Here is a 26,303-nt window from a genome sequence, read left to right as displayed (position 1 = left end):
GCTCAGCAAATGCACTGGCATCAGACAGAACAGGTTCTTTGTGCCCTTGTGAATCAGTGGGATGGGACCATTGGTAGATATGAACCTCTTTGAAACAAAAGGGGCCATATACTTCACTGACATTTACTACCACCCAGAAAAACCCTAATCACCTTACCTATGTTACCTCTCTTTACCTATGTTATCTCTTAAAGGTGGAGCCATTGCTTTGCAGTTCTCCTTGAACCAGGCCTTTCTACCCAGAAAGGTCAGACAAAGGCCATGGAACTCTGTGGTCCTTTCTGCTTCTCTCCTCCCGTTCCCTCAAGAGAGCTTGGGTTGGTCTTCCCTTCTTTGATTTCCTGAGTTCCCTGCTACTCTTTCTGTGACCCAATCCATGGGCCTTACCCTTTGAGACATCTGAAAATCTTTATTGGTCATTTGGTCATCTGTACAAAGGTCATATGATAAAACCCATTATAAGATTTTCTATGAGGACAGACATGTGCCTCTTCTGAAGAACTTTCCACTGCGGAGTGAGAATCCTACCCCTCGAGGCTTAGGTAACCCTTTCTTCAGTAACCCTTTCTTCAGTTTTCACTTCGTTCTCTGTTCTTGTCACATCATATAGGACAGAGCCACAAGGCAAAGACCGAGTCACAAAATAATGAGATTAATGGTAACATGCTGAGTCTGGGGGAAATAGAATTTTGCCTTTGTGAAGAGTTGTTTACTCAGCACTTTGGTGAAATGTCCACTGGGTTCCCTTTGCCTCCCTCCTTTCCTGCTTGCCAGGCCCATCCCACACCTGGGGACACATCATCTAAGAAGATGGAGTTTGTGTTTTAGAGGGTGTCATGGAGGCAGGCAGTTAACATGCAAGCACATAATAAACAAGATCATTGCTCATAACGCTCACTGAACCCTGAAGGGAACAAATGGGGACTGAGAAGTTTCTTCCAAAATCTTCCTTTTATGCATTCAGCTTATAAGTCCAAATTTTGGCCCTCAGCATCTGAGGGAAGGATTTAATTGGTGTTCCATCGTGCTCCTTGGTTCTTGCTGCCCCACCGTCAGCTGTGAATACTGTGGGTCTAAATTTCTACCCCCATGCCTCTCTAGTGCTCCCACACCTGACCACTGCCTGCTTTAGAAACAGACCTCTTCAGAAGCTTCTAGAAACCTATGTGTGCGAGAAGCCCCAAGTTGCCCCATATTATAAAGGCTGTCAGTGGAGGCAAAGGGGCCTGGGATTGCCTCTGGGTTTTGCCTCTTACTAGCTTTGTGACTGAGGGTGAGTTATTTAGAGTCAATAGAGATAGTAGTAATCATAGTAATAGCTAACTGAGTGCTGGTTTGGGGCGAGGTATTGTTCTATGCCTTGCATGTATTATTTCTCTTAATCTTCATAACAACCCATGAGGTGAATCCTCTTCTCCTCATTTTATGGATGAGGAATCTGAAAGAGAAAGAGGTTAAGTGACTTGTTTAATTTCACACAGCTAGTAAGTGGTGAAGTAAAGGCTAAATCCTAAGCACTCTGACCCTGGAGCCTGTGCTGTAGGTCCACCTTGCAAACCACCTGATTTGGCTGAACCTGGGTAAACAGAGATCAGGTAGGTGGTAGGTAGGCTGTTATATTCATGCTCCCTGACAGACCTCACCTGGCACAGTCATTCCCTAGTACCATCCTCTCTCTCCCTCAGTGACTCTAGCCTTGGGTGTGTGATTTGCTTTGGCCAGTAGAAGACTAGAGAGCATGGTGTAAGCAGAAGCTTTTACAAACCACTGGCACATTGGGACTCATCATTTTGGAATGCTGCCTCTTGGAAGCATCTGCTGATAGGAAGCCCAACAGAGCCATGCTGTTAGGAAGCCCAAGAGAGGCCACATGGACGACAGCCAAGGCCCCAGACATACGGCTCCACGTGAGCCACTGTGGTCATCCCTCAGCCATTTGAGCTATCCCAGCTAAGACCTCAGACACTGTGGAGCACAAGCCAGTGCCATTTGTTCTGTGCCCCAGTTCCTGGCCCACAGAATCAGAAGCAGGAATAAAATGGTTATTTTAAACCACTCTATGGAGAGGGATAATTTGCTATGCAGCAATAAGTGATGGAAAAAGCCAAGGTCAGGCGGGTGTGAAAGATGTGAGCCATGTGTATGAGAGTAGCTAGAGTCCAGTCTCAGGAGAGGCTTGAAGCCAGGTGAGCAAAAGGTAGGTATTACTTCAAGATCACACCTAAGCAAAAGGTCTGGCATAGTTGTAACAACAATCAGGGACCAGGAAAAATGCAGGTGCAGGCATTCAGGATAGGTGGAGGGTCCAACACCAAGCAAAATGGATGTCTGGCTGGAGGCTCTGGGAAGAGAGCGCTCAAATCGTCATGGTTAAGAAGCCTCCCCGGGACTCCTGGGTGGCTCAGCTTTGGCTCAGGGTGTGATCCTGGGGCCCCGGGATAAAGTGCCATATCGGGCTCTTCACAGGGAGCCTGCTTCTCCCTCTGCTATGTCTCCACCTCTCTCAGTGCCTCTCATGAATAAATAAATAAAATATTTAAAAAAAAGAAGCCTCCCATGAGCTTCCTCCTGGAGTGGGAGCAAATTCTGAAGCCTCATCAGTCAATGGCTGGACATAGGTGGGAGCCAGGTAACTGGCTGGAGAAGAGAGGGCTGGACCTGGGAATCGCCTACCCCAAACTGTCTGAGAGATGATTCTGACAGGCCCTCTCACTTCTCAGCCATGAGTTTTCCCGCCTTCCATCTTGCTGAGATGTGGACTCATTACTTTTTCTTTCCATGGTCAGTACAGAAAAGCAGAAAAAACAACTAGACCACAACTTCTCCCTCTGCAGAAACATGACTATGTTTCTTGCTTTCCCAGTGGAGAAAGGTTTTCCTGGCAGCTGCTTGTGTGTGGGTGTGCATATGTGTACATACGTGTGTGCACATGTGCACGACAAAGTGCAGAGCACATGTTCATAGGCATTTGTGTGCTATACTATAGGTCGTCTTTTAGAAAATCCCTTTATTTCCTGATTATAAAAGTGATCACAATTTAGAAATTACAAAAAAATATATAAGAAAATGAAATTTAGGGATCCCTGGGTGGCGCAGTGGTTTAGCGCCTGCCTTTGGCCCAGGGCGCGATCCTGGAGACCGTGGATCGAATCCCACGTCAGGCTCCCGGTGCATGGAGCCTGCTTCTCCCTCTGCCTATGTCTCTCTCTCTCTCTCTCTCTCTCTCTGTGTGTGTGTGTGTGTGACTATCATAAATAAATAAAAATTAAAAAAAAAAAAGAAAATGAAATTCACCCAAAAATCACCAGCCAGAGATCATGATGATGAGTATTGTGGGTATTTCCACCCAGGCTCCCCACCCCTCATCTTTTTTGCGTGTGCTTTTTCAAAAAAGAATGGGATCATAGCCGGTTCTATTGGAATCACCCTGGGCATTATTTCTTTATCTGTTTTTTGACTCACAATACAAACATTTTCCCACTTAGTAAACTCTCTTCTAAAACAGTTTATGAGGGTTACATGGTGTTCCATTACATAGTAATTCATTTTACCACCTCCCTATTGGGGGTGTGGTTATTACAGTCTTTATTATAAAAATATGGAGATAAAACAATCTTTGTCTTTATCATCAATCAGTTCCTTAGTGCCAATATCTAGAAGTCATATTCTTGGGTCAAAGTCATTTTACTGCCTATTTTGATACATCTTGCTAAATTACCTCATAAATGTTACCAATTTATATTCCTCCTCCACCAGCAGTGTATAAAGAATTCCCTTTTTATTACACACTTGCTGATATTAAATCATTTCATTAACAAAAGCTGGCAATGATCTTTTAACTCATTTTCCCTTTCCCTTCTGTAGCATTTGAAATTTGGCATAGATATAAAATTTACTTGGCACTGAATTGCTTAGGATTACACATTGATTACCATAGTGGTGAGCAGGTGTTTCTTGCACTGAAAGAGGTGGGCAGATATTTCATCCATCGGCCTGGCCTGAGATGCTCACTTGGACCACACTTACACAGGTTTAGGGTAGGGGACAACAGTTGTGAGCACAGGGTCTGGAGTCAGATGGGCCAGGCTTGGAATGCAGACTTGGTCACTACCAGCTGGTGACCTCCAACAAGTTACCCCTGACCCTCCATTTTCTCTTCTGTAAAAAGAGGAAGAATATTACTTATTCATGGGATTGCTGTGCATATTACATATGACCGAAGGGCATGGCAAATTAAGACTGCTTAAGACATGGTTGTGAGGATAAGACTCAAAAGCTCTGCACAGGCTGGCTGTGCATTCCTCAGGCATCAGCTCTTGCCACGCTGCCCTCAGCCCTGGCTCTAGCCACACGGGACTCATTTTCCTTCCTCGGGATGTTTTTACTTACTGAGTTTTTGTTTGCTTGCTTGTTTTGTTTTTGTTTTTGTTTTTTTGCTAGAATGCTCTCCCCAGATGGAGGTCCCTCTTTCATCATTTAGGTCTCAGCTCAAATGCCATCTACTCAGGGACACCTTCCCTGGGCTCTCATCCCCCATTGATCTTTCAAAAAACTGTTTTAATTTCTTCAAAGTGCTTAATCCCTTCTTGGAATGATCTTGTGTATTGTTGATTTTTATCCCCTGCACAAGAGCCATGAAGGCAACATGAAGGTAAGCCCTGGCTGTCCTCGCTTCAGGAACCTGGCCCAGTGCTGCCAAAGCAGACTCTCAACCAATATTTATTGAATGAATGGACTAGTAATAAAATGATTTTTAGGATCACCTCGTGCTAGAGATTTTTTAAAAAATTATTATTAGAGTTTCGTGGTAGAAACTTACCTCTGGTAGGTTAGAGGGTATTCAAAGTGAGTAAATGGAGAGCGTAGGTTGTCCTGGCAGGATTACTTTAGCACATGATGTATATTAAAGGATTTGACTCCAGACTTCTGGAGAGAATCTCAACCTTCCCACCCAAGGCTGTGGGTCTCCAGTGCTCACTTAATTGCTCTAAGGCTCAGTTACCCTGCATGTAAATTGGGAATGATAGCACCTGGGGTGGGGGTTGGCTTGAGGATTAAATAGATTAACATAGTACCTGCAAACAATAAACACTTTAAAAATGGTAATTACTTTTGTGTTTAAGAAAACCAAGAACAAAATAATGTTAGGCTCTGCAAATGAGGGATGGAAGGAATAAATGATATCAAGTTTTGGTTATAATACCACAGTAATGAATATTAATTCATAGTCACTATGCATGAGCATATATTTGAATAAGCAGTCTTGATCTGTGGAACAAGACTCTGTCCTCTTGGGCTTTAGAAAAGCCCATCTCTTTCTGCCTAGATGTCTTTCAATGTATATAGCTAATATTTCATTAATTATGGTGGAGGAGTGTTGTGTATACATCAATGTCTCATATGATGCATATAATTAAGCTACTTTTTGTTGGGAGCGGAAGAAAATTGGGCTTTCCCAAAGAAAAGCAGCTTGCTCCCAAAGTTGCTAACAGATTGCTTCTTAATTGAACTTGGGAGGTGAATTATATGGTGAATTAGAAAAAAGAACAACTCTGAATTTAGTGAATTGTTCCATAAAGGAAACTGTGGGATTGAATTGCAAATGCTGGATAGAAACATTTCATCCTGGCCCCATGCATCACGGGCCGTTGACCTCCGCTGTGTTTCAGTGAGAGCGTGAACAGGCCTGTAGCTCTCTTTTCAAGGCCTGGAGGGCATTCTTTCCCAGAGACCAGCTGTAAGCCTGGGTTTCTTATGCAAAGGAGACGTTTGAATAAGCCCCTGTGACTAATGAAATCTACAAGGTCTTTGCATATCCTCTCACTGAAGGGGTAATTAACCAAAGATCAAATACGGGCATATATATATGTTTTTTTTTCCAAATATTTTTTGTCTTGCAATTATACCCAAGGAAAAATATATCACCCCCCCCACCACCATGCTCTTACCCCACTGTCCCCCTGTCTGTGGTAGGCTGTATTTCTCTTCCTGGTTCTGTGGCGCCCACGGCCCCTGTTCCAGCCACAGTCACACCTGTCTTACTCATTTGCTAGCTTTTACTGGAAGAGAGCAACATTTTCCATTGATGTAGATGTGAGAAATGACTTTTTTCGTGTTTGATGTCTTTTTCCAGTCCCACATCTTTCATGCTCTGTGAGCTTGGGAAGGAAGAGTTTGGTTGTAAGAAAATATCTTGAGCTAAGCCTTCCTCTTACGGGTTCCATGAGTAGTGAATCTCAACCTTGGCTGCACCTTAGAATCACCTGAGGAGCTTTGGAAAATCCCGAGGCCCAGCCCAGGCCCAGACTGATTAAATATGACCTATGTGGAATGGGACCCGGCATCAGTGTTTGTCTAAAAAGCTTCCTAGGTGATCGCAAATCGCAAGATAGGTTAAGAACCATTGTTCCAAGAATATCTGCTTCCCTGTTTCCATAAAACCTGATGAAGACAGATTTTCCCATCCATTAGGCCAAGTTAGAAAAGACTGAGTTATCTTTTTAAGCACCATCTACCTGATTCAGCCATCCATCCATCATTCCATTTATCCATCCATCCCGTAATTTATTGAGCGTCTGCTATGTGCCAGGCACAGTGCTGGCTGTTCATCGGTGGACAAGACAAGGTCCCTTTCATCAAGATGCTGAGAAACTAGAAACCAGACTCAAGGATCAACTGAATGGACAGGAGATACCGATACCTTGTGATCAGGGATGTGAATTAGCCCAGCCACTGCAAAGTGCACAGAGCAGAGTGCTTCTTACCTGGGAGGAGCAGCGAGGCAGTCCCAGGGGAAGTAGGGTCCCACCTGAAACTTGAAGCACAAGGAGGATTTGGCCAGGTAAAGAGGTGGATGTGGCTGAGGAAAATAGAAATCAAGGTGCTATAGGTAGCTGAGTGGGGTGGGTGAGTGGGAGTAGGAGAAGTAGCAGGAAGCCCCAAGGCACCAGGTGGAGGAGGCCGCAAGGAATGAGAACTCATCCCAAGGGCAGTGGGGAGCCTCAGGTAGAGTTTCCTCCGGGAGAATGGGCAAACCACATTAAATCCAGGTAGATCCCGGGCTCAGCTGTACTGGAAGCATGAGATTTGCTGCCCTTCTGAGGAAAAAAAAGTCTGTAGTCTCCTGCTGGTAAGGATGATAGTGGAAGGATTTGTGTTCTTAGCTCACCAGGCCCCGAGGCTCTCACAGGCCTCCTGGGGGGGAAAAAAATGCCATGGGTCCCTTGGGAATAACCACCCTCTCCCAGGTACCCTACCTATTCTAGTTCTTTTTGGTCCTGGGGCTGAGGGGAAGGAGCACAGATTTGAGGGTCAGAGAGGACCCACCTCCAGCTATCACCATTGCTAACTCTCTGTACCCTTGAGACAGGCAAGTCACTTCACCTCTTGGAGTCTTGTTTCCTTCCTGGAAAATGGGGATGTTTATGGCACTTTTGTCATTGTGTCTTTAGGAGGCTAGAATTATGAAACTCAATATGAGAAGAACATTTAGCACTGTTCTTAGCACATGTTCAGCTCCATAACTGGCATTTAGTAAATGCTGATTCTTCACCCCCGCTTCACCCCCCCACCTACTAGGGAGCACCTTCTTCTCCCCTCAACTCCAGGGCTTTAGCTCCTGTTGTAACTCCAAGTACCGGGGCCAGGTGGATCAGAAGTTGTCCACTCCTGCCCCCCTCTGCCTGCTGCACAGCTGAGTATCAGTCTCTGCTGCTTTTGCGCCCTCAACTGCAGCCTACAGCTAACCTTGAACCCGGGCTGTGCTCACGTATCCTTACAGGTTTAATATTTTTGCCTCCCCCCACCCCTTTCGCAGGAGCCAAGCACATCTAAATTTACCAACCCTTCATGCTGGGCTAATGCTATGTGGAATCTCCTTTCAAATGCCAGCCTCCGGAGTCCCCCTCCTGTCCACTACTAATAAACCTGGTCATATTCAAAGCTGGCACAGTTACAAAGCCCTCTCATGTCCTCTGGCTCTCGTCTAGATCCCTTGGAATAAAAGCCAAATCCTGAAAATGGCACCAGATGAGCTAACCTTCCAGACCCTCCACTGCTCTCTGGCCTCATTGCCTACTACCCTGTTGCTCACCCATTCCATTTCACCTACCACCAAGCACACTCCCACCCCAGGGCCTTTGCACTTGTTGTGTTCCTTAGTTTGAAAAGTCCTGCCCTAGTCTTCTGTAGAGTCTCTCCTTCACTCTCTTCAGGCTTGTGCTTCTCTATCTCCCACGAGACAGCAAGCCCTTATCCCTAGCATTCACTGTTCCCCTCACCCTTATTTATTTTCTTTATGGTGCTTTTTGGCAACTGACTTGAATATTTAGTTGACTATTTGCTTATTGTTTTCTCCCCCTACCCTCCATCAGGATATAATTTCCATGAGGTCAGGGTAGTGTTTGTTCTGTGTTGTATCCTGAGCAGCAGAAACAGCATCTGGCGTGTAGCAGGTGTTGGATAAATATTTGTTGAATGAGTTAGTGCCTAAACAAACCCATTGCCTCATTTTGTCTTCAAAACAAACAGCCCATTTGACAGATGAAAAACTGCAAATGCCCAAGGTCTGAGCCACAGTTACACAGCTAGTCCCGGAGCCTGGGCTTCGGGCTCCCCGTCACTCCACACATGCCACATTCCTCTGTTGGCCAGCAATTTTCATACCATCAGGATTTCCCCCGACCTTTAGCCTGAGAGGAAATGATATCACAGCTGGAAGAATACCCAGAGGCTGGGAGCTGGCCGCCAACGCCCCAGCAGCTGCAGGGAGTGTGAGCGGATTCCGAGTTGGCAGAAAGGCAGCGGACCGGGCGGGATGGAGGCTCACAAAAATGTCAGCGCACGCCTGGTCTCCCGCCAGTGTCATAGGTTGGGCTGCGGGGCTGCAGGGCCCTCTCCCTCAGTTGTCTGGGGCCAGGTCACTGGGTTGCGTGTTTGGGATCCCACCGAGTCATAGCAGGTCGTCTATGAGCTGTGTGGCCCAGGAAAGATCATCAGGCTTCTGACTGGGGGACCCTGTCCTGAGCCCCGAGCTTTCCATATGGGCTGACAACCTGAGGCTAACCATTCTGTGTCTTAGCGTTCTCCTCTGTAAAATGGGGTTGTGTCTGCCGCAGAATGTTCTGATGAGGGTCAAAGGAGATACGGAGAGACAGCTTTGCAGGCTGCAAATTTCTAAACAAATGCAAGAAATGATTTTGTATAAGCAGATTGTCCAGTAGTTGCTTTGATGTGGTTTTGTATGTGCAATAGTCTCTCCTGGGCATAGGCTTTGCCCTCGGATCTGCTCCCCCGTGTCACAGCCCACCCAGTTGTTCAAACCCCAAAGGTGGGAATCCTTGGGGACCCCTCTCAATACCTTGTATCTAATCCATCAGCCTCCCTGCTTCCCTGCCTGCAACTATATTCCTGATGTCCCTGTGGATCCCGCCTCCCTCTCTGCCTGGTTCCCCCTTGTCCACTGCCATCAGTCCCTCCGTGTGGGCCACATCACATATTTAAGAGCAGCACTGACAACAACGTACGCCTGCATTCCACACCAGGGGACCCCGGAAGGGAGTGTCCTGTTTACATTTGGGCTTCCTAATGGGGGTGAGGGTGAGGAAGCTGGCTTCGGGTTGACTCCGGGATTTGCCTCTTAACTCTGTGTATTTCACTGCATGTACCCTGGAACTGACGGGCGGGGGAGAGTCAGATATTTCTAACTTGTGAATTATGTGCATGATTATGAGAAAGCAGGTTCTTTTCTGCCCTAGCATCTAGAACAGCGCCCAGCACGCGGTAGGCACTCAGCCAACTCTGTTATCGAATCCTTACCCATCTGCCAGGGATCCTGGTCAGCCCCCAGGCGACCAGGTTTTCTCCTTTATCTCTTGGTGCTCCGACAAGGGAGGCTGACGTGTCCTCACGCTTCTGTTCTTCCTGGTTCCTTCAGGTGGGCTCGAGGAGCGGCCGCGTGAAAGCTGGCAGAGTGCTGCAGCCGCGAACGCCAGCAGCAACGAGGAAGCTGGAAAGGGTAATGTGGGGCCCTACCAGGTCTTTGGGCCTTTTTTTTTTTTCTGTGTTAAATTCCACATAACATAAAATTTCCATTTCAACCATTTTAATGTGTGTAACTTAGTGACATTAAGTACATTCACAGTGTTGTACAACCATCCCGCTGTCTCGTTCCAGCATCACCCCAAAGGATATCCCACACCCACGAAGCAGTCATTCCCCCTTTGATACCTTCTTTTTTTTTTTTTTTTTTTTTAGATTTTATTTATTTATTTGAGAGAGAGAGAGAGTGAGCAAGAGAGAGAGAGCTTGAGCTCGGGGAGGTGCAGAGGCAGAGGGAGAAGCCAGCTCCTCGCTGAGCAGGGAGCTTTCCGTGGGCCTCCATCCCAGGACCCTGAGATCATGACCTGAGAGGGAGGCAGACGCTTAACCATTGAGCCACCCCAGGTGCCCCAGCTTTGGAAACCTCTTATTCCACTTTTTACTTTTTACTTTCTATCTTAGTGGACTAGGAGCACTGAAGTCTGTGGGAATGAGGGAGAGTGTCCTTTTGTTGAGGATAGACTGGCTACCAAAGAAAGCCCTAGACGGGTGGCGTTTGGTTGCTCAGGGGCTGTATGGTCTTCAGCTAAACTCTGCTGCCATTGAGGCTCATGACTCTTCTCACCAGTGCTTGGCTTGTGAGTTGCAGCCCCCAAGAGCAGACAGGAGGGATCATGAGTCCTTGGAAACTAGGAGTCTGACAGAACAAGTGGGCATGGGAGGCAAGGAGAGAAAATAAAGCTGGGATGGAGGCTGGGGAGGAGGGAATAGCCCAGAGACCTTGAGGCCTGCAGGGGGAGGATCAAATGAGGCTGTGGCCTGCTGTGGGCAGGGCCACCTGTCAGCAGGTGCCTGCCTGGAAGTGTTGTCTGATATCTGCACACTGATGCTTACACATGGGTGCTGTCCTGTCCCGGTTCTAGCCTGGAGTTTATGGATGGAGGTGTCTCCCTGGAAGCATCACTGCCGGCAATGGCATTTCTTCTACATAAAATAAATGCAGAGCAAAGGGAATAATTTATTTTAATTGAAGTATAGTTGACAGTGTCAAAAGGAATATTTTTTAGTGTCTTCTAATCTGTAGTCAGATGCATTATCCATTGCGTCACTGACCCTGTCAAAAGGAATAATTTTTAAATGCCAGAATCCTTTTTTCAAGGATGGCCATGTAGGAATAAAATAGAAATCATTTGCCATGTTTTCACTTTAATGCTGTTTTATATTTGCCACATAAATATGCATATATATAATTTCACACAAATGCATAAATGTAATGATATCATCATATCCCTTTTAAATGTTTTTTTTTTTTTTTTAATTCTTTTTCTGGGGGATCCCTGGGTGGCTCGGCGGTTTGGCACCTGCCTTTGGCCCAGGGCGCGATCCTGGAGTCCCCGGATCGAGTCCCACGTCGGGCTCCCTGCATGGAGCCTGCTTCTCCCTCTGCCTGTGTCTCTGCTCTCTCTCTCTCTCTCTCTCTGTTTATCATGAATAAATAAATAAATCTTTTAAAATAAATAAATTCTTTTCCCTTTCATTTGGCTACCTCCCTCCCTTCTTCTTTCTACATACTGCTCTTCTACCCTTCCCCAGGTAATGCAAGCTGATGACTTTGTGGGCATCTTCCATATTTTTCTCATGCACATGTATTTATATAGACACTTACATAGGGATATAAACATGTATACAAATACAAGCTTCATCATTTTAAAAAGTGGGATCATATTCAATATGTGTTTTTTATGAATCATACTTTTCTCATTCAGCAGTACATCATGGGAAACCCCTTTAATGCCCTTTGATAACTTCAATTTATTCTTTTTTTAAAGATTTAATTTATTTATTCATGAGAGACACAGAGAAAGGCAGAGACATAGGCAGAGGGAGAAGTAGGCTCCCCACGGGGAGCCCAATGTGGGACTCGATCCCAGGACCCCAGGATCATGGGATCCAGGATCCCAGGATCTGCCCAAAGGCAGATGCTCAACCACTGAGCCACCCAGGTGTCCCAACTTCAATTTATTCTTTTGAATATTTTGCAAAATATTCCTGGCATGGATGGACCATAATTGATCCAATGATTCCCTTATCAATTAACATTCACCTCATTTCAAGTTTTTGTCATCACAAGCAATGCTACAGTAGACATTCCTGAACGTAGATCCTCACATGCTTGAGATGTTTTTAACAGGTGTTGCTAAAATGGGCTTCAAAGCGTAACGCCATTCACATTTCCATAGCAACTTATGAATGTGCCCCTTTCACCATATCCTCTCTAGCACTAGGTGCTATTAGTGTTTTTAATAATGTAAACAGTAGTGTATTATTACTTAATTTGGATTTCCCTGACTGCTGATGACTTTGAGCATCTTTTCCTGCCTTTTGCCAGTGATTTAGGGGGTATACTTCTGTAATTTGCCTCTTCCTATCTTTTGCTTATTTTTCTATTGGGCTGCTGATCCCCCTCTTATCAGTTTGGCCTCTTTTAGAGAAGGGCAAATTCATTAGCTCCCATGCACCCACCTCCTCCCTCCTGCTTTTGATAAATGTGCATTCATTTCTCTATCTCACAGCATGTTGCTGGGACCATGTGCAGGGCTTCCTTTAAAATCTGTGGTTTCCTGCTTTGCTTTTTCAAAGTATTTTGGCTTGTGCTTTCTTAGACTCCCCAGACAACTGGTCATCTCAGTGGCACTTCATTTTGGCCACAGATGACCAGCACTTAGTGCTAACAATGGAGCATAGGGTGTGAGGATGAAACTAGAGGGGTTTGCTATCACCGCAGTGATATAGATGCCACACCTGATTTTTTTGTTGTTCCTAAGTGATTTATTGTTGCATAAAACCTCTCCTGAACCTAATGACTACAGTGATTTGTTATCTTTCATGATTCTGTGGGTTGACTGGGCTCTGTGGGGTGTTTCTTTGGCTAACATCAGCTGGGTCACTCACTTGACTGGGCTGGGTGGCCCTGGGTGGTGGTCCAAAAAAAGTTGTAATCACGTGTACCTCCATGTGGCTCTTCTCTCCACATGGATTTCCATTTAGCTGTCTAAACCGAGATTTTTTTTACAGTATGGCAGCTGGCTTCTCAGAGAGAAGAAGCAGAAGCCACCAGTCCACTTAAGGCTTGAACTCAGAGTACCCAGAATGCTACTTCCGCCACATTCTATTGGTCAAACAAGCCAAAAGTCCTGCCCAACTGCAAGAAGAAAATAGATTCCACTCCTTAATGTGAAAAACAGCATGAGCTCACAAGGATAAGAGCTGTGGCTGTATTTAGAGACCAGATCCTGCCTTTTCTCTGCATCTTACCTGCCAACCAGCAATAGACATGTCAGGGTTCTTAGTATTTACTAATCTGTTGGTATAAAATGACTCAACTGAATAAATCTAGACAGTCAGACACACTTGGGTTTGCACCCCAGCTTAGTCACTTAGTAGCTAGGACCTCATATAAGTGTTCATATGAGGTTTGGAGAGAATTAGAAATAATATTTATGCAAAGTGCACAGCCAAGTGTCTGGAATTTAAGAGGTGCTGGACGAATGTAGCTACTCCACTTTTTCCTCTCTACCTCCACCTCCAAGAACAATATTATCCAGCATTGGAAGTGTATCATCCACCTCTGGACTGGGATTCCACAGCTGTTCAACAGCTGCACAGAAACACAATTAAGGGAGACCGGAAGAAATAAGGGGGCTGCAGCTCATTAACATTCTGCCTCGGGTATGTTGGCTTGTGCATGATACCCACACTGGAACAAGAGATTTTTGGGGGACTTTTTAAGGAGGACAGTGAATGCACGCCCCCAGCCACCATGCCTCATACCCCTAACAGGGTCTAAATCTGTAGTCTGCAGACCCTCCAATGACCCTGGTTTTTTTTTTTTTTAAGATTTTTTTATTTATTTACTCATGAGAGACACAGAGAGAGGGAGAGGCAGAGACACAGGCAGAGGGAGAAGCAGGCTCCATGAAGGGAGCCCAACGTGGGACTTGATCTGGGTCTCCAGGATCACGCCCTGGGCCGAAGGCAGGCGCCAAACCGCTGAGCCACCTGGGCTGCCCCCGACCCTGGTTTTTTGGAAGAGGATAATGTTAAGGCGAAGCCAGTCTCTCCACTCCATATTGTAGCAGCAGATGGGCAGGGCCTTAAGCATCCTGGGCAAGCCTGATGAGGAAGGAGACCCTTGGCATCCTCAGAGGTGAGCCGAGAGCAGGCTGTTCTAGTCCGCCCCTCCAGCCTTCCCTCGATCTGATTCACCTCTCCAGGGCCTTGTCAGGCACCAGCATGGGTGCCTCTTGTTTTTGTTTAAATTAAAGATAAGACAAATTGTGTCAATCTCAGATTCCCTTTTAATCATGACCTGACCCCCTCCCACCACCCCTAGAAAAAGAGACCGCCCAAGCAGGAGAAAGGATCTGAGGGAAGCCCCTCCACTCTGGCCCCTTGGCTTCAGCAGCGGTTTTATTTCCTGGCATTATGTGGCTCCCCTCAGCCCTGACCACAGGGATTTGTGCTCCCAGCTTTGGGAAAGGCTGGGGAGCTCATAGAATTGCTCGCTCAGCATCGCCCTGGCAGACCATTTGGTCTGAAGAGTCTCCCTCCCCTGGAGATGAGTGCTCAGCATGCATTTCAGAGCTGCTAATAGGATTAATGAAATGGAGTGTGTAACCGCTCCTCCAATGAAGCTGTGACTGTTCGATAGAGCCCGATTTCCAGAACCATATGCATAGCAGAGAATGGACCTTTCACTCCCAGTAACAGTTCCTAAGGGCTTTGTGCTGTAAGAATCACAATGGAATCTTGTTTTACCAGAGACCGCAAACTTGGGTACAAACAGAGCTACTCAGCACCTGAATCCTCAAACGTCACCAATATCGGTGTATCTGGGTGGAACCACTGGACCTAACTTTAGGCATTCTTTCCAGGCTGTCCTCACATGTGGACTTGCTAGCAATTACTGGAGCTCACATGGCAGGTGTTTGACATTCATTACCTGGTTCAGTGTCCCCAACATGAGCATGCAGCAGGAAGGAAGATTCAGAAGGCAAGAAGAATAGCTTATCCAAGGCCACACAAGTAAGCAAATGGCAGCGTTTATCTTGAGCTAAGTCTCCCGATCTTAAACCCCCTGCTATTAACCTTTGGGCAATAACAGTGGTTCTCAAACGTCCCTGTGCTTTTGAACTACCTGAGAGCTTTAAAAACTCACATGCCTGGACTCCACTCAGGTTTGATTGAGTTGCAATTTCAGGGCAGGGGGTGGACACCAGAATTTTTAAAAAGCTCCCCAGCTGATTCACATGTGCAGCTGGGTTTGAAAACCATCACATAGAATAATCCAGCCTCCACTTTCATGGAGGGGCTATTCTTTAGTCTTTCAAGGTTCACAGGCAAGCTGTGATTTTGCCCACCACCCTGGGGTGGGGGTAATGCAGATGGCTAGACTGTCAGGATGTTTGCTTCCAGTGTGGGAGTGACCAATTGAATCATGGAAAATTCCCAGTTCCTCACTTGAGAAGGCTGGGGTAGGCCTGGTTCTATTGAGGACACGCCTGTGCCTTCAGCTGGAGATGAGACCTTGAATAGCTATGGCTGCTCTGCTTTTTCACTGAGGATGGGGTCTGCTCCCAGAGTCAGAGAATGGAAATGGACTTCATCCCCCAGCCTGCACCCACCCCCCGCCAGTGTGTTAAATCCTTTCAAATGCCCCTGAGCTCCTCTTCAAATGTAGGACTCTTGGCCAAAATAAATAAATACATCCTTCTATGTGGACTCTGATTCCAGATAGTAGTAATCCAAGAAAATCCAATAATGACAGTTGCATTAAGATCCTTCTTCCAGGCTAAGCAGAACATCTGTTTAGATATATTTTTAATCGGCAAATGCTTCCTGTGTTGAGTCCTCGGCAAATTAAATTTCTCACTGGACCGAGGGGGAAGCTGTCATTCAATAACCCATCTCTGGAAAATTACACCCTAGTCTCTTTCCAGGTGCACTTAAGATTTTCCCATGCTGACTCGGCTGCATACTGGCCCTAGGAATACTGGGTCACATGTATATATAGCACAGCTTGTCTGAGAAACACACAGTATCTTAGTGTTGGTCCCTTGAATAGAGAACTATTTCTGCCCGTTCTCCAAAGGAAAGTTGGCGGCAGAAGAAAATTAAGAGACTTGTTGAAAACCCTATGGGAAATGAATAACAAACTTCCACTTGCTACATCGCTGCCTGTGATTACTTAAGATGTGAGGATTCTCAGGATTTAAACATTAAAGGTGTTAGGGCTGCCAATATTTTGGAGGGTTTCTGCCACAAAATTGTTTGGACTGTTGGGCTGTTTATTTTTAGAATAACTCATCCATTCTTTAATTAATTCATTCAAAATACAAAAGCAGTGAATGCTTACCACCAACCAGGCACTGTGCTGGGCATGACTAGAAGGATGAACAGGCCAGCCACAGTTGCTGCCCCCAGGGAGTTCCCTACCCATGGGGGCAACTCACATTTGAATGCACTTGGAGGCAATTTGTAGCCTAGGGTTGGGATGGCCAATTAGAATATCTGGAGAGCCCAGCAGCTAATGTCAATGGGTGAAGTGGGCTAGATAAGACAATGGGAAGTAGAGGATTCCAACAATCAGGAAAACATGTACCTTGGCTATGGCCAGCAGGTACTACTGAACTCTTAGTGGGTTGGAAATGATGGAAGATGGGCCCAATGTTGCCACATCTTTCTGTCTTTAAAGAAAAACTAGAAAATCTGGATTCTTATGTGAAATCCCATGATTTTTAAAAGTTGGCTTCTAAAGTGGTATTAAAACACAACAACCACAAAAAACACAGTGTGAGCCAAAAGCGTCCAGGCCAAGCAAAGCACATCTGTGGGTTGGGCTTATCCCAAGAATTGCAGGTGTATGACTTCTGATCTAGAAATTCTACCAGTAAAACAATTATTTTCATGTTTAAAAATGTATTACATGACAGCCTTCTTATTTATATGACCAACTGCATTAGTAGGAACCCCTATACAAAAACAGAACTGCTGAAAATAATATATAACCTTCCCACCATCCCAAATAAAAGATACAGAGTTAAGATCAAAGGATAGACAGGGAGACTTCCATAATCAAGAGAGAATAGGGAATACAAATTCATAGAATTAAGCTTCAGGTGGTGGCAAGAATGTGCAGAGGGCATTAAAATTGGTCTGGGATTTAAGGGACAGGAGGCTGATGTCTTCATGCCTGTAAATACAGGAGATATGGCTTTGGTCCCATGTGAAGTGAGAAGTGAATGCTGAGATCTTGCATAAAATGAACACCCTCAAAGGGCTTCATACTCATTAAAGAGAGAGAGAGAGAGAGAGGAAAAACTCTACCTAGTGGCTAAGAGGAGTAGCAAGAAATCTTGGCTATCTTCCCTGGGTTTTAATCTACATGTACGTAAAAAATATATATATATATATCTATAAGAAACTGAATCTGAAAGCCTGTTCCCCATATAGGTATAAGTTCTCCAATTACATTTCCTAAATATAGAAACTCTAAACTTAGAAATTAACATAAAAATTGATCTAAGACCCTAGAATCCCAAGAACCCCCCAAAAACAAAAAATAGGGTCACACTCATAATTGATGGCATTTGGGGCTCCTTTAGAAAGGAGTGATCATCCCTAAAAATAAGCTTTAAATAGAAACATTAGAAACGCAAAAAGTTAATCCATAGAGGAGAGTCAGCAGAAACAATAAATTGGAGATTTAGTACCCAAAGATACAGGAATAATAGAATGGTCTGAAGGAGATAAAATAAGTATGTATAACAAAAGAGCCAGTGGAAGAATTTGAAACTATAGTAAGGAAGAGAAAAGAATGGCAGATTTAGAAGCCACTAGCTAGGGATTTTAGAAATGATAACTATATTATTGAAACTGGAATGGGATAAATAGCATATTGAACATAACTGAAGAGAGGATTAGTGAAGTAGAAAATAGATCTGAGGAAAACACACATATTTCTCCACTGAGAGATAAAGAAAACATGGAAGAAGGTAAAGGGACAAAATAGATAAAAAGACACTGTTAAGTGTGTAATCAATAGAAATTCTTGAAGATGAGAGAACTTTCATAGAGAAACTGGGAAAGAGAATGCAGTGGTCAAACAGGTGAGGAAGTAGGATTTTCCACAGTTGAAGAATTATACTGTCCCAAGCAGAGAATTCATACAAATCCACATGTAGACAATTATAACGATGCTGAGGAATACCAAAGACAAAGAACAAAAGAAGGAGAACAGAACAAAAGATAAGACAGATAACAGGTGAAGGAATATACCATTAAACTATAAGGATACCTTCTGTTGGTAACAATGAAGACCAAAAGACACTGAAATACTATCTTTGAAGTGCTGAGGGAAAAATATCTGTCAACTTAGAATTCTGTACATTCCTAGCTAAACTTAGTTTTCACAGTGTGGATAAAATAAATTGAGCGAAGATGAAAGAGAGTGAGGATAAAATAAACTGAGAGAGTTTATTGTCATCATGAAAGAATAATAAAAGATACATTTCCAAGAGGGAGATTTGGGGTGCAAGAAATGGCAGTAAGCAAGGAAATGGTAATGTGAAGGTAGATATAAATCTGTATTGCAAACAAACAGATCATTGATAATAGTGACTAATTTGGGGTCTTAAAAGCAAGTAAACAATTACATGAAAAATCAGGTCTGTTTATAAATTAAAATACTTTAAGATCCTTGTATTCTCAGAATGAGAATGGAGGTACTGATTTCTTCAGAGCCATCTTGTAATTTGCTAATTCTCTGTACTTGTTAAGCCCAGTACGAATGTTAAAAATTAAAATCAATACTAAAGAATAGAAAGGAGATAATGGAAATAAAAAGTAAATATAGAAAAATATCTTTTTTTTTTTAATTTTATTTATTTATGATAGGCACACACACAGAGAGAGAGGCAGAGACATAGGCAGAGGGAGAAGCAGGCTCCATGCACCGGGAGCCCGACGTGGGATTTGATCCCGGGTCTCCAGGATCACGCCCTGGGCCAAAGGCAGGCGCTAAACCACTGCGCCACCCAGGGATCCCTAGAAAAATATCTTAATCCTACAGAAAGCAGTAAAGGAGGATAAAAAAGCAAAGAGAAAAATAGCAAATAATGCACACACACACACAAAGGAGGAGATAAGCCCAGGTATGTCAGTTATAAAATAAGCATAATTCACCTGTTAGATTCTCAGATTGAACAATAAGGGAAAAAATGTAGGTATTTGATGTTTATAACAGATATACCTAAAATCTAATTATGATTATATGCAGAAATCCCCCAGAAAATATTAGCAAATCAAAACCATCAATGTATAAAAAATAAGTATACACCATTATCAAGTGGAATTTATTCCAGGTATGAAAGGCTGGTTCAACATTTGAAAATCAATCAATATAACCTACCTTAACAACAAGTTAAAAAAGAAAAATCCCATGGTCACATCAACTGATGCATAAAAAGCATCTAACAAAAGCTAACATTTACAGTAAAAACACAGAAATTAGGAATAGAGAGAATATATCTTAACTTGATAATGAGCATCTGCCAAAAACCTACAGTTTGCATCTTAATAGTGAAAGACTAATTACTTCCCCCAAACCAGGAACAAGGCAAGGATGTCTGCTTTCATGCTCTTATTCCATATAGTTCTGGAAGTTATAGATGCAATGAGGCAAGAAGAAGAAATTAAAGGCATAAACATTGGAAAGGAAAAAATAAAACTGTTTCTATTTCCAAATGACTTGTTTATGTAGAAGATCCTAAGAAATTCAAAAAGAATCCTAGAACTAATAAGTGAACTTAGCAAGAAGGCAGATACAAGGCCAAAACCCCCAATTGCCTACATTTCTATATACTTACAATAATCGTGCAGAAATAAAAATTTAAAACACAATACCATTTATAAGCACTCAAAGAAAATGAAATACCTATACACTTAAAAAACATGTACAATATTTGTATACTAAAAATTATACAAGACTGATGAAAGAAATCAATAAAGACCTACATAAATGGAGAGATATACTATGTCTAGGGATTGGAAGACTGAATATGGTAAAGATGCCAGTTATCTCCAAATTGATCTACAGATTTAATGTAATTCCTATAAAAATCCCAGCATCTCTTTTTCTTGTAAGTGTAGACAACCTTATTCTAAAATCTATATGAACAGACATATGGAAACATAACTAAGACAATCATGGAAAAAGAGTATAACCTGGCAGTAATCACTCTCCCAGATACTAAAGCTTACTATGTAATTATGGTAATCAAGTCAATGTCATATTAGCAGAGGGAGAAACACATAGATCAATGGAACAAAATAGAGAACCCAGAAATCAACTCATGTACCATACAACCCAGTAATTCCACTCTTGGGTATTCATCTCAGAGAAATGAAAGCTTATCTTCACACAAACACTTGTGTATGAGTGCTCGTAACAGCTTTATTTGTAATATCAGGAAACAACCCAGATATCTTTTCCTAGGTGAATGGTTAAACAAATGGTGGCACATGCATACCATGGAATACTACTCAGCAATAAAAGGAAACTATTGATTCATAAAACAACTCAGATGAATCTCTAAGGAACTGTGCAAGTAAGAAAAGCTAATTCCCAAAGGTGATATACTATAAAATCCCATTTACATAATGTTCTTCAAAAGACAAAATTATCTAAATGAAGAACAGATTAATGGTTGAGAGTTTAAGGATGGACGAGAGGAGAGGGGCAGGGATGTGGATATGATTATAAAAGGCCAACTTAAAGGATCCTTATGGTAATGCAACTGTTCAGTATCTTGAATGTGGTGGTGGATACACAAACATATACAGGTGATAAAATCCCATAGAACTACACACACACACACACACACACACACACACACACACATAGTGAGGAGCGGGTGGCGCCTGGGTGGCTCAGTTGGTTAAGCGTCTGCCTTTGGCTCAGGTCATGAACCCTGAGCCCTGAGATCAAGCCCCGAGTTGGGCTCCCTGCTTAACAAGGAGTCTGCTTCTCCCTCTCCCTCTGCCCCTCCCCTCCGCTCATGGTCTCTCTCTCTCTCATTTGCTTTCTCTTTAATAAGTAAAATCTTTTAAAAAATGAGTGGAAAAAAAGCTCTATGTGGCAAACATTAATCAAAATAAAACTGATAATAGTAATATTAATATCAGCCAAAATAATCTTTATTATGGATGAACATTATTAGATATAACAGAAGGCCATTAATGGTGAAAGAAATAATTCAGTGGGAGCATTTAACAGTCTTTCCATGTATTACTTAAACAACATAGCTTTGAACAATACAAAGCAGAAATTAAGAATAAAGGAGAAAATGACATTCCAAAATCTTAATTGTCAGGGTTGTTTAAAGCACTTTTCTCAGTAACTGATACACCAAAGACCCAAAATAGTTGTAAGATAGAATATGTGAATAACATATGTAGCACCCTTTAACCATCAATTACGGAAATGGATGCACATTATCCCAAAGACATATGGAACATTTATAAAAACTAAATCACGTACTGGGCTGCAAAGGAAGATTCAGAATACCAAAGAATTGATACCTGGGAGCATGGGCTAGTCATCTATGGCCAGGAGGCCAAATCCAGCCTGCCATCTGTTTTTGCAAATAAACTGTTATTGGAACACAGCCATATCCATTCATTTACATATTGTCAATGGCTGCCATCGCACTATAGTGGCAGAACTCTTTGGTTGCAACAGAGAACATATTAACCACAAAACTTAAAATATTTGCTATCGATTGCCCTTTTACAGGAAAAGTTTGCTGACCCCTGCCTTGGAGAATGGGTCCTTGGGACATAAAACAATGTTAGGAATCAGTAACACGCACAGAAAAACAAATACTTAGAAATTAAAAATCAAGTTTCTAAATAATTCAAAGATCAAAGAAGAAAACAAGTGGAGCTAATAGGATGTATCACTGTCTAACATTGAAATGTACATGTCACATGATGGAATGCTGATAAAGAAGAACTCCTAGAAACTGTAGTCTTAACATGTTAATAGGATATAAGAAAAATTGAAAATTATGTACCAAACATTCAACTCAAGAAGCCATAAGAGGATGGCTAACTAATTTGTTACAAGAGTGCCAAGACAATTCTATAGGGGAAAAACTTAGCTTTTCAACAAATGGTGCTAGAAAAACTAAATATCCACAGCAAAAGAATAAAACTAGACCCCTACCTCACACTATATACAAAAATTAATTCAAAATGATTAAAGACTTAAATATAAGCACCAAAACTATAGAACTATAGATAGAAACATAGATATAAATCATTGTGAGGTTGGATTAGGCTGTAATTTCTGGAGTATGGTACAAAAAGCATAAGAAACAAAAGAAAATGTGGATAAATTGGAAAATTGGACTTCATCAAAATTTAGAACTTTTATGCTTCAAAGGATACTATTGTAAAAATGAGAAGACAACCTATAGAATAAGAAAATATTTGTAAATCATATGTCTGATAAGGGTCTAGTATGCAGAATATATAAAGAGTAATTATAACAATAAAAAGACAACCCAATTAAGGAATAGACAAAGGATTTGAATAGACATTTCTCCAAAGAGGATATGCAAATGACTAATAAGATGAAGAGATGTTTGGTTCATTAGGGAAATGAAAATCAAAACCACAATGAGATGCTACCTCACACCCATTAGGATGGCTATAATCAACAGGCTTGACAATAACAGAGTGTTGACAAGTATGTGGAAACATGGGAACCCTGATACATTGCTGATGGGAATGTAAAATGGTGCAGCTGCTTTGGAAAACAGTCTGCTAGTTCTTCAAAAAATTAAATATAGAGTTACTGTATGATCCAACAATTCCAGTCTATGGCATATACCCAAGAGAACTGAAAACATGTGTCCACACAAAAATGTGTACATTAATGTTCATAATAGTATTATTCGTGATAGCCAAAAAGCCAAAAATGTCCATCAGCTGAGAAATGGATAAACAAAATGTGATATATCCATGCAATGGAATATTATTCAGCCATAAAATGTAACAGAGTACTAATACATGCTACAACATGGATGAACCTTGAAAGCATGCTAAGTAAAAGAAACCAGACACAAAGTGCCACGTGTTGCATGATTCCATTGATAAGAAAATGTTTAGAATAGGCAAATCCATAGAAACAGAAAATGGATTACTGGTGGCCAAGGACTGGGGCTGGGGGTAGAAATGGGGTATGACTGCTACTAGGTTTCTTTTGGGGTGATGAAAATGTCGTGGAGTTCTATAGTGGTGATGGTTGCACATCTTTGTGAATATACTAAAAATCACTAAACCATATACTTTAAAAGCATGTCTATGATGGTGCGCGAATTATATCTCTAGTTTTTTTTTTAAAGAAGAAGATGGAAAGGACATCAATAAAATAAGTGAAAATGGAAGGAAGTAATAAAATAAAATTAATGAAATAATGAAAAAAGAATAAGATCAACAAAATCAAAGCTGAATTTTAGAGAGAAGATAGAGAAACTAAAGAGAAAATGCTCCAAATGAGAGTAATGAGGGAATCTGAGCAGGTAGACTAAAAACAAAACCTTCCATTGTCTGAACGATGAATAAAATGAGTGTGGATTCGGTTATCTGGGTGCCATAGGTTGAAACGATTCTACACCACCTTGTCTGTCTCTGCTATTTCCGGGGCACACCTTGGACTCAGAACCTTAACAGAGCCTCCATTTCTTTCCCACATCTCTCTCCTTAAGGTCCAGCTGGGCCGAGAGCCTGGAAGAGCTGGGGGGGTTTATGAAGCTCTGCTTTTTCCAGGGTTTATTTTTCCAGCATCACAGACTGGTTCACTTTATTTGTCAGACTGGCCAAATGATTTTCAACATTTGCAACATTGGTGGGCATTTGGTCAGGGCATGGGATTGGCTTGGTGAGTTCCATTACATGTTCCCAGCACTGAGAAGAGAGTACATCCCTGACTCAGCTCTGTCCCCAAGGATGCCTCATTGGGCCCCACTTGATTTTGAGCATCTCAGGCTGCCTTGGAGCCCACAGCGCCTTGTTCCAGGCTTCCATCATCATAGGCCCAGCAACATTACCAACACCAGGAGGTTCAAAACCTTGAGCAGACCAAATGCCCTCTTTAGAACATAGGTTCTTAGCACCCCTTTTTGTGGATTCATGGATAATATAGTCTTAACCATAATGTACAGAAGGAATTAAAGGCAAGGATACCTGGGTGGCTCAGTGGTTGAGCGTCTGCCTTTGGCTCAGGTCATGATCCCGGCAGGGTCCTGGGATTGAGTCCTATATCGGGTTCCCTGTGGGGAGCCTGCTTCTCCCTCTGCCTATGTCTCTGCCTCTCTTTCTGTGTCTCTCATGAATAAATAAATAAAATCTTTTTTAAAAAAAAAGAAAAAGGAATTAAAGGCAGAATAAATGGTAGTGTGTTTTTCTTGCAGATGGTGAGGAGAATGCTATGCTTCTGCACAGCCCCAGGACCTCAGATGCCAGAGCTGAGACCTTTTCTCCCCGCATCCGGAGAGCCACAACCTCAAGGACAGAGAGAATATGGCCTGGAGGGGTCATCCCCTACGTCATTGGTGGGAACTTCACTGGTCAGTAGCCCCAGTCCCTCCTCTGGGGCATCGTGCTTTGTCTCTCAGGAAGACTCAGGTAGGGTGGAGCAGATGCTGGGCCCCAGCGGTCCTACCTGCTAATACTCCATTACGCCTTCAGGGCTCATGCACTAAGCCTAGTGAAATTGCAGTTTCTGCTGGGGCTGTGTGGCCACCTAGGTCGCAAGGCTTCATGCAGGGGGTGACGTTTGACCCTGGTCTTGAAATATAGACAGGGTTTGCACAGTGGGTATGTGAGCAAAGCCCTCCAGGCAGAAGGAAGCTGTGAGTAGTCACACGTGGTCACTTACCTGTCTTCTCTCCCCGTTGAGGGGGTGGGGCACCCTGCACCACCCGCCACCCCCACAAAACTATACAAGGTAGCCAGAGTGGGCCATTAGATGTTGGCCAGTCCTGGCTGCAGCACTTGCCAGCAGTCCACCCTGGGGCAAGCTACTTAACCTCCCCATGCCTAGCACATTATTTCTTTAGGCCTTCTCATGGTTAATTCTTATCGCTGACATCTCAGATCAGATGACATGTCCCCATAAAAGCCTTCTTTTCCTCCCCAATACCCCTGATTCCCCCACTGGCCACTTGCTTTCAGGACCCCATTTTTTTTTCTTAAAGATTTACTTATTTATTTATGAGAGAGAGAGAGAGAGAGAGAGACAGACAGACAGAGACACAGGAGGAGGGAGAAGCAGGCTCCATGCCGGGAGCCCGATGCGGGACTCGATCCTGGGACTCCAGGATCGCGCCCCGGGCCAAAGGCAGGCACCAAACAGCCGAGCCACCCAGGGATCCCCAGGACCCCATTTTCTAGTCTCTACGATACTTCCCGTTACCTGAAATGATTCGACTTTTATTTTTGTTCTGCCTGTTTTTGTCTCCAGCCCAATTGCTATGGGCACAGGGATCTTTTATCTGTCTTGTTTTCATTACTACACTGAGAACATTCCAGTGTTCAATGTACCAATGAACATCTTGGTTTCATTCTCCAACACTGAGAACAGAACAGGGCCAAGTAGTGGATGGTCAACGGTTGTGCCCACAGTAGGCCTGTGGCCATTGTTAGTTGAATGCCTGGGGGGTGGGAGAAAGCCACACAGAGTGGCCTCTTCTGGGCTCCCAATTCTGACAGCCCATGCAAGTCTGCCTCCTCTCTGCGGGTCTATGACTTCTGGGAGAGGTGGTTGATGAGGCGGATGTCCCGAAGCCACTGAACATCACCAGTAAGTAAAGCCACTGTGAAGACGTACATGACAGGGACCTAGCAGCTGGCGGAGAGCATGAGTGTCCCCAGCCCACCCCCTCTTCTCTCTCCCTGCAGTATCACTCCCGTGCCATTAACCCAGGGCTTTCTTGTGCTGGATACTTAATTATATGCTGGCGATAAAAAAATGACCAAGACTTCACCTGCCCTCAAGGAACCGCATCATTAGGAGAGAAAGCAGTGCGCCTAAAGAAGTGAAATGTTGAAATTTTAACCAGCTACTCACCTTTGTTCTCTGGCACTTAACTATGCTCTTTCAAATCTGATGTGCTTTCCTGACCAAAGATTTATATGAC

General features: G+C 43.4%; 1 protein-coding gene across 1 annotated transcript in view; it reads left to right on the top strand.

Annotated features, from left to right (window-relative positions):
* Positions 1-26,303, top strand: part of TLL2 (tolloid like 2) — a 116,913-nt gene that overhangs the window by 38,718 nt on the left and 51,892 nt on the right. The window contains 2 exon segments of the mRNA XM_055300211.1: positions 9,935-10,015; positions 24,576-24,731. Coding sequence (XP_055156186.1) covers positions 9,935-10,015; positions 24,576-24,731 — 237 coding nt within the window.

The sequence above is a fragment of the Nyctereutes procyonoides genome, unplaced genomic scaffold (genome assembly GCF_905146905.1).
Source record: "Nyctereutes procyonoides isolate TBG_1078 unplaced genomic scaffold, NYPRO_anot_genome, whole genome shotgun sequence".
Taxonomy (NCBI): Eukaryota; Metazoa; Chordata; class Mammalia; order Carnivora; family Canidae; genus Nyctereutes; species Nyctereutes procyonoides.
This window is presented reverse-complemented; position numbering and strand designations above follow the sequence as displayed.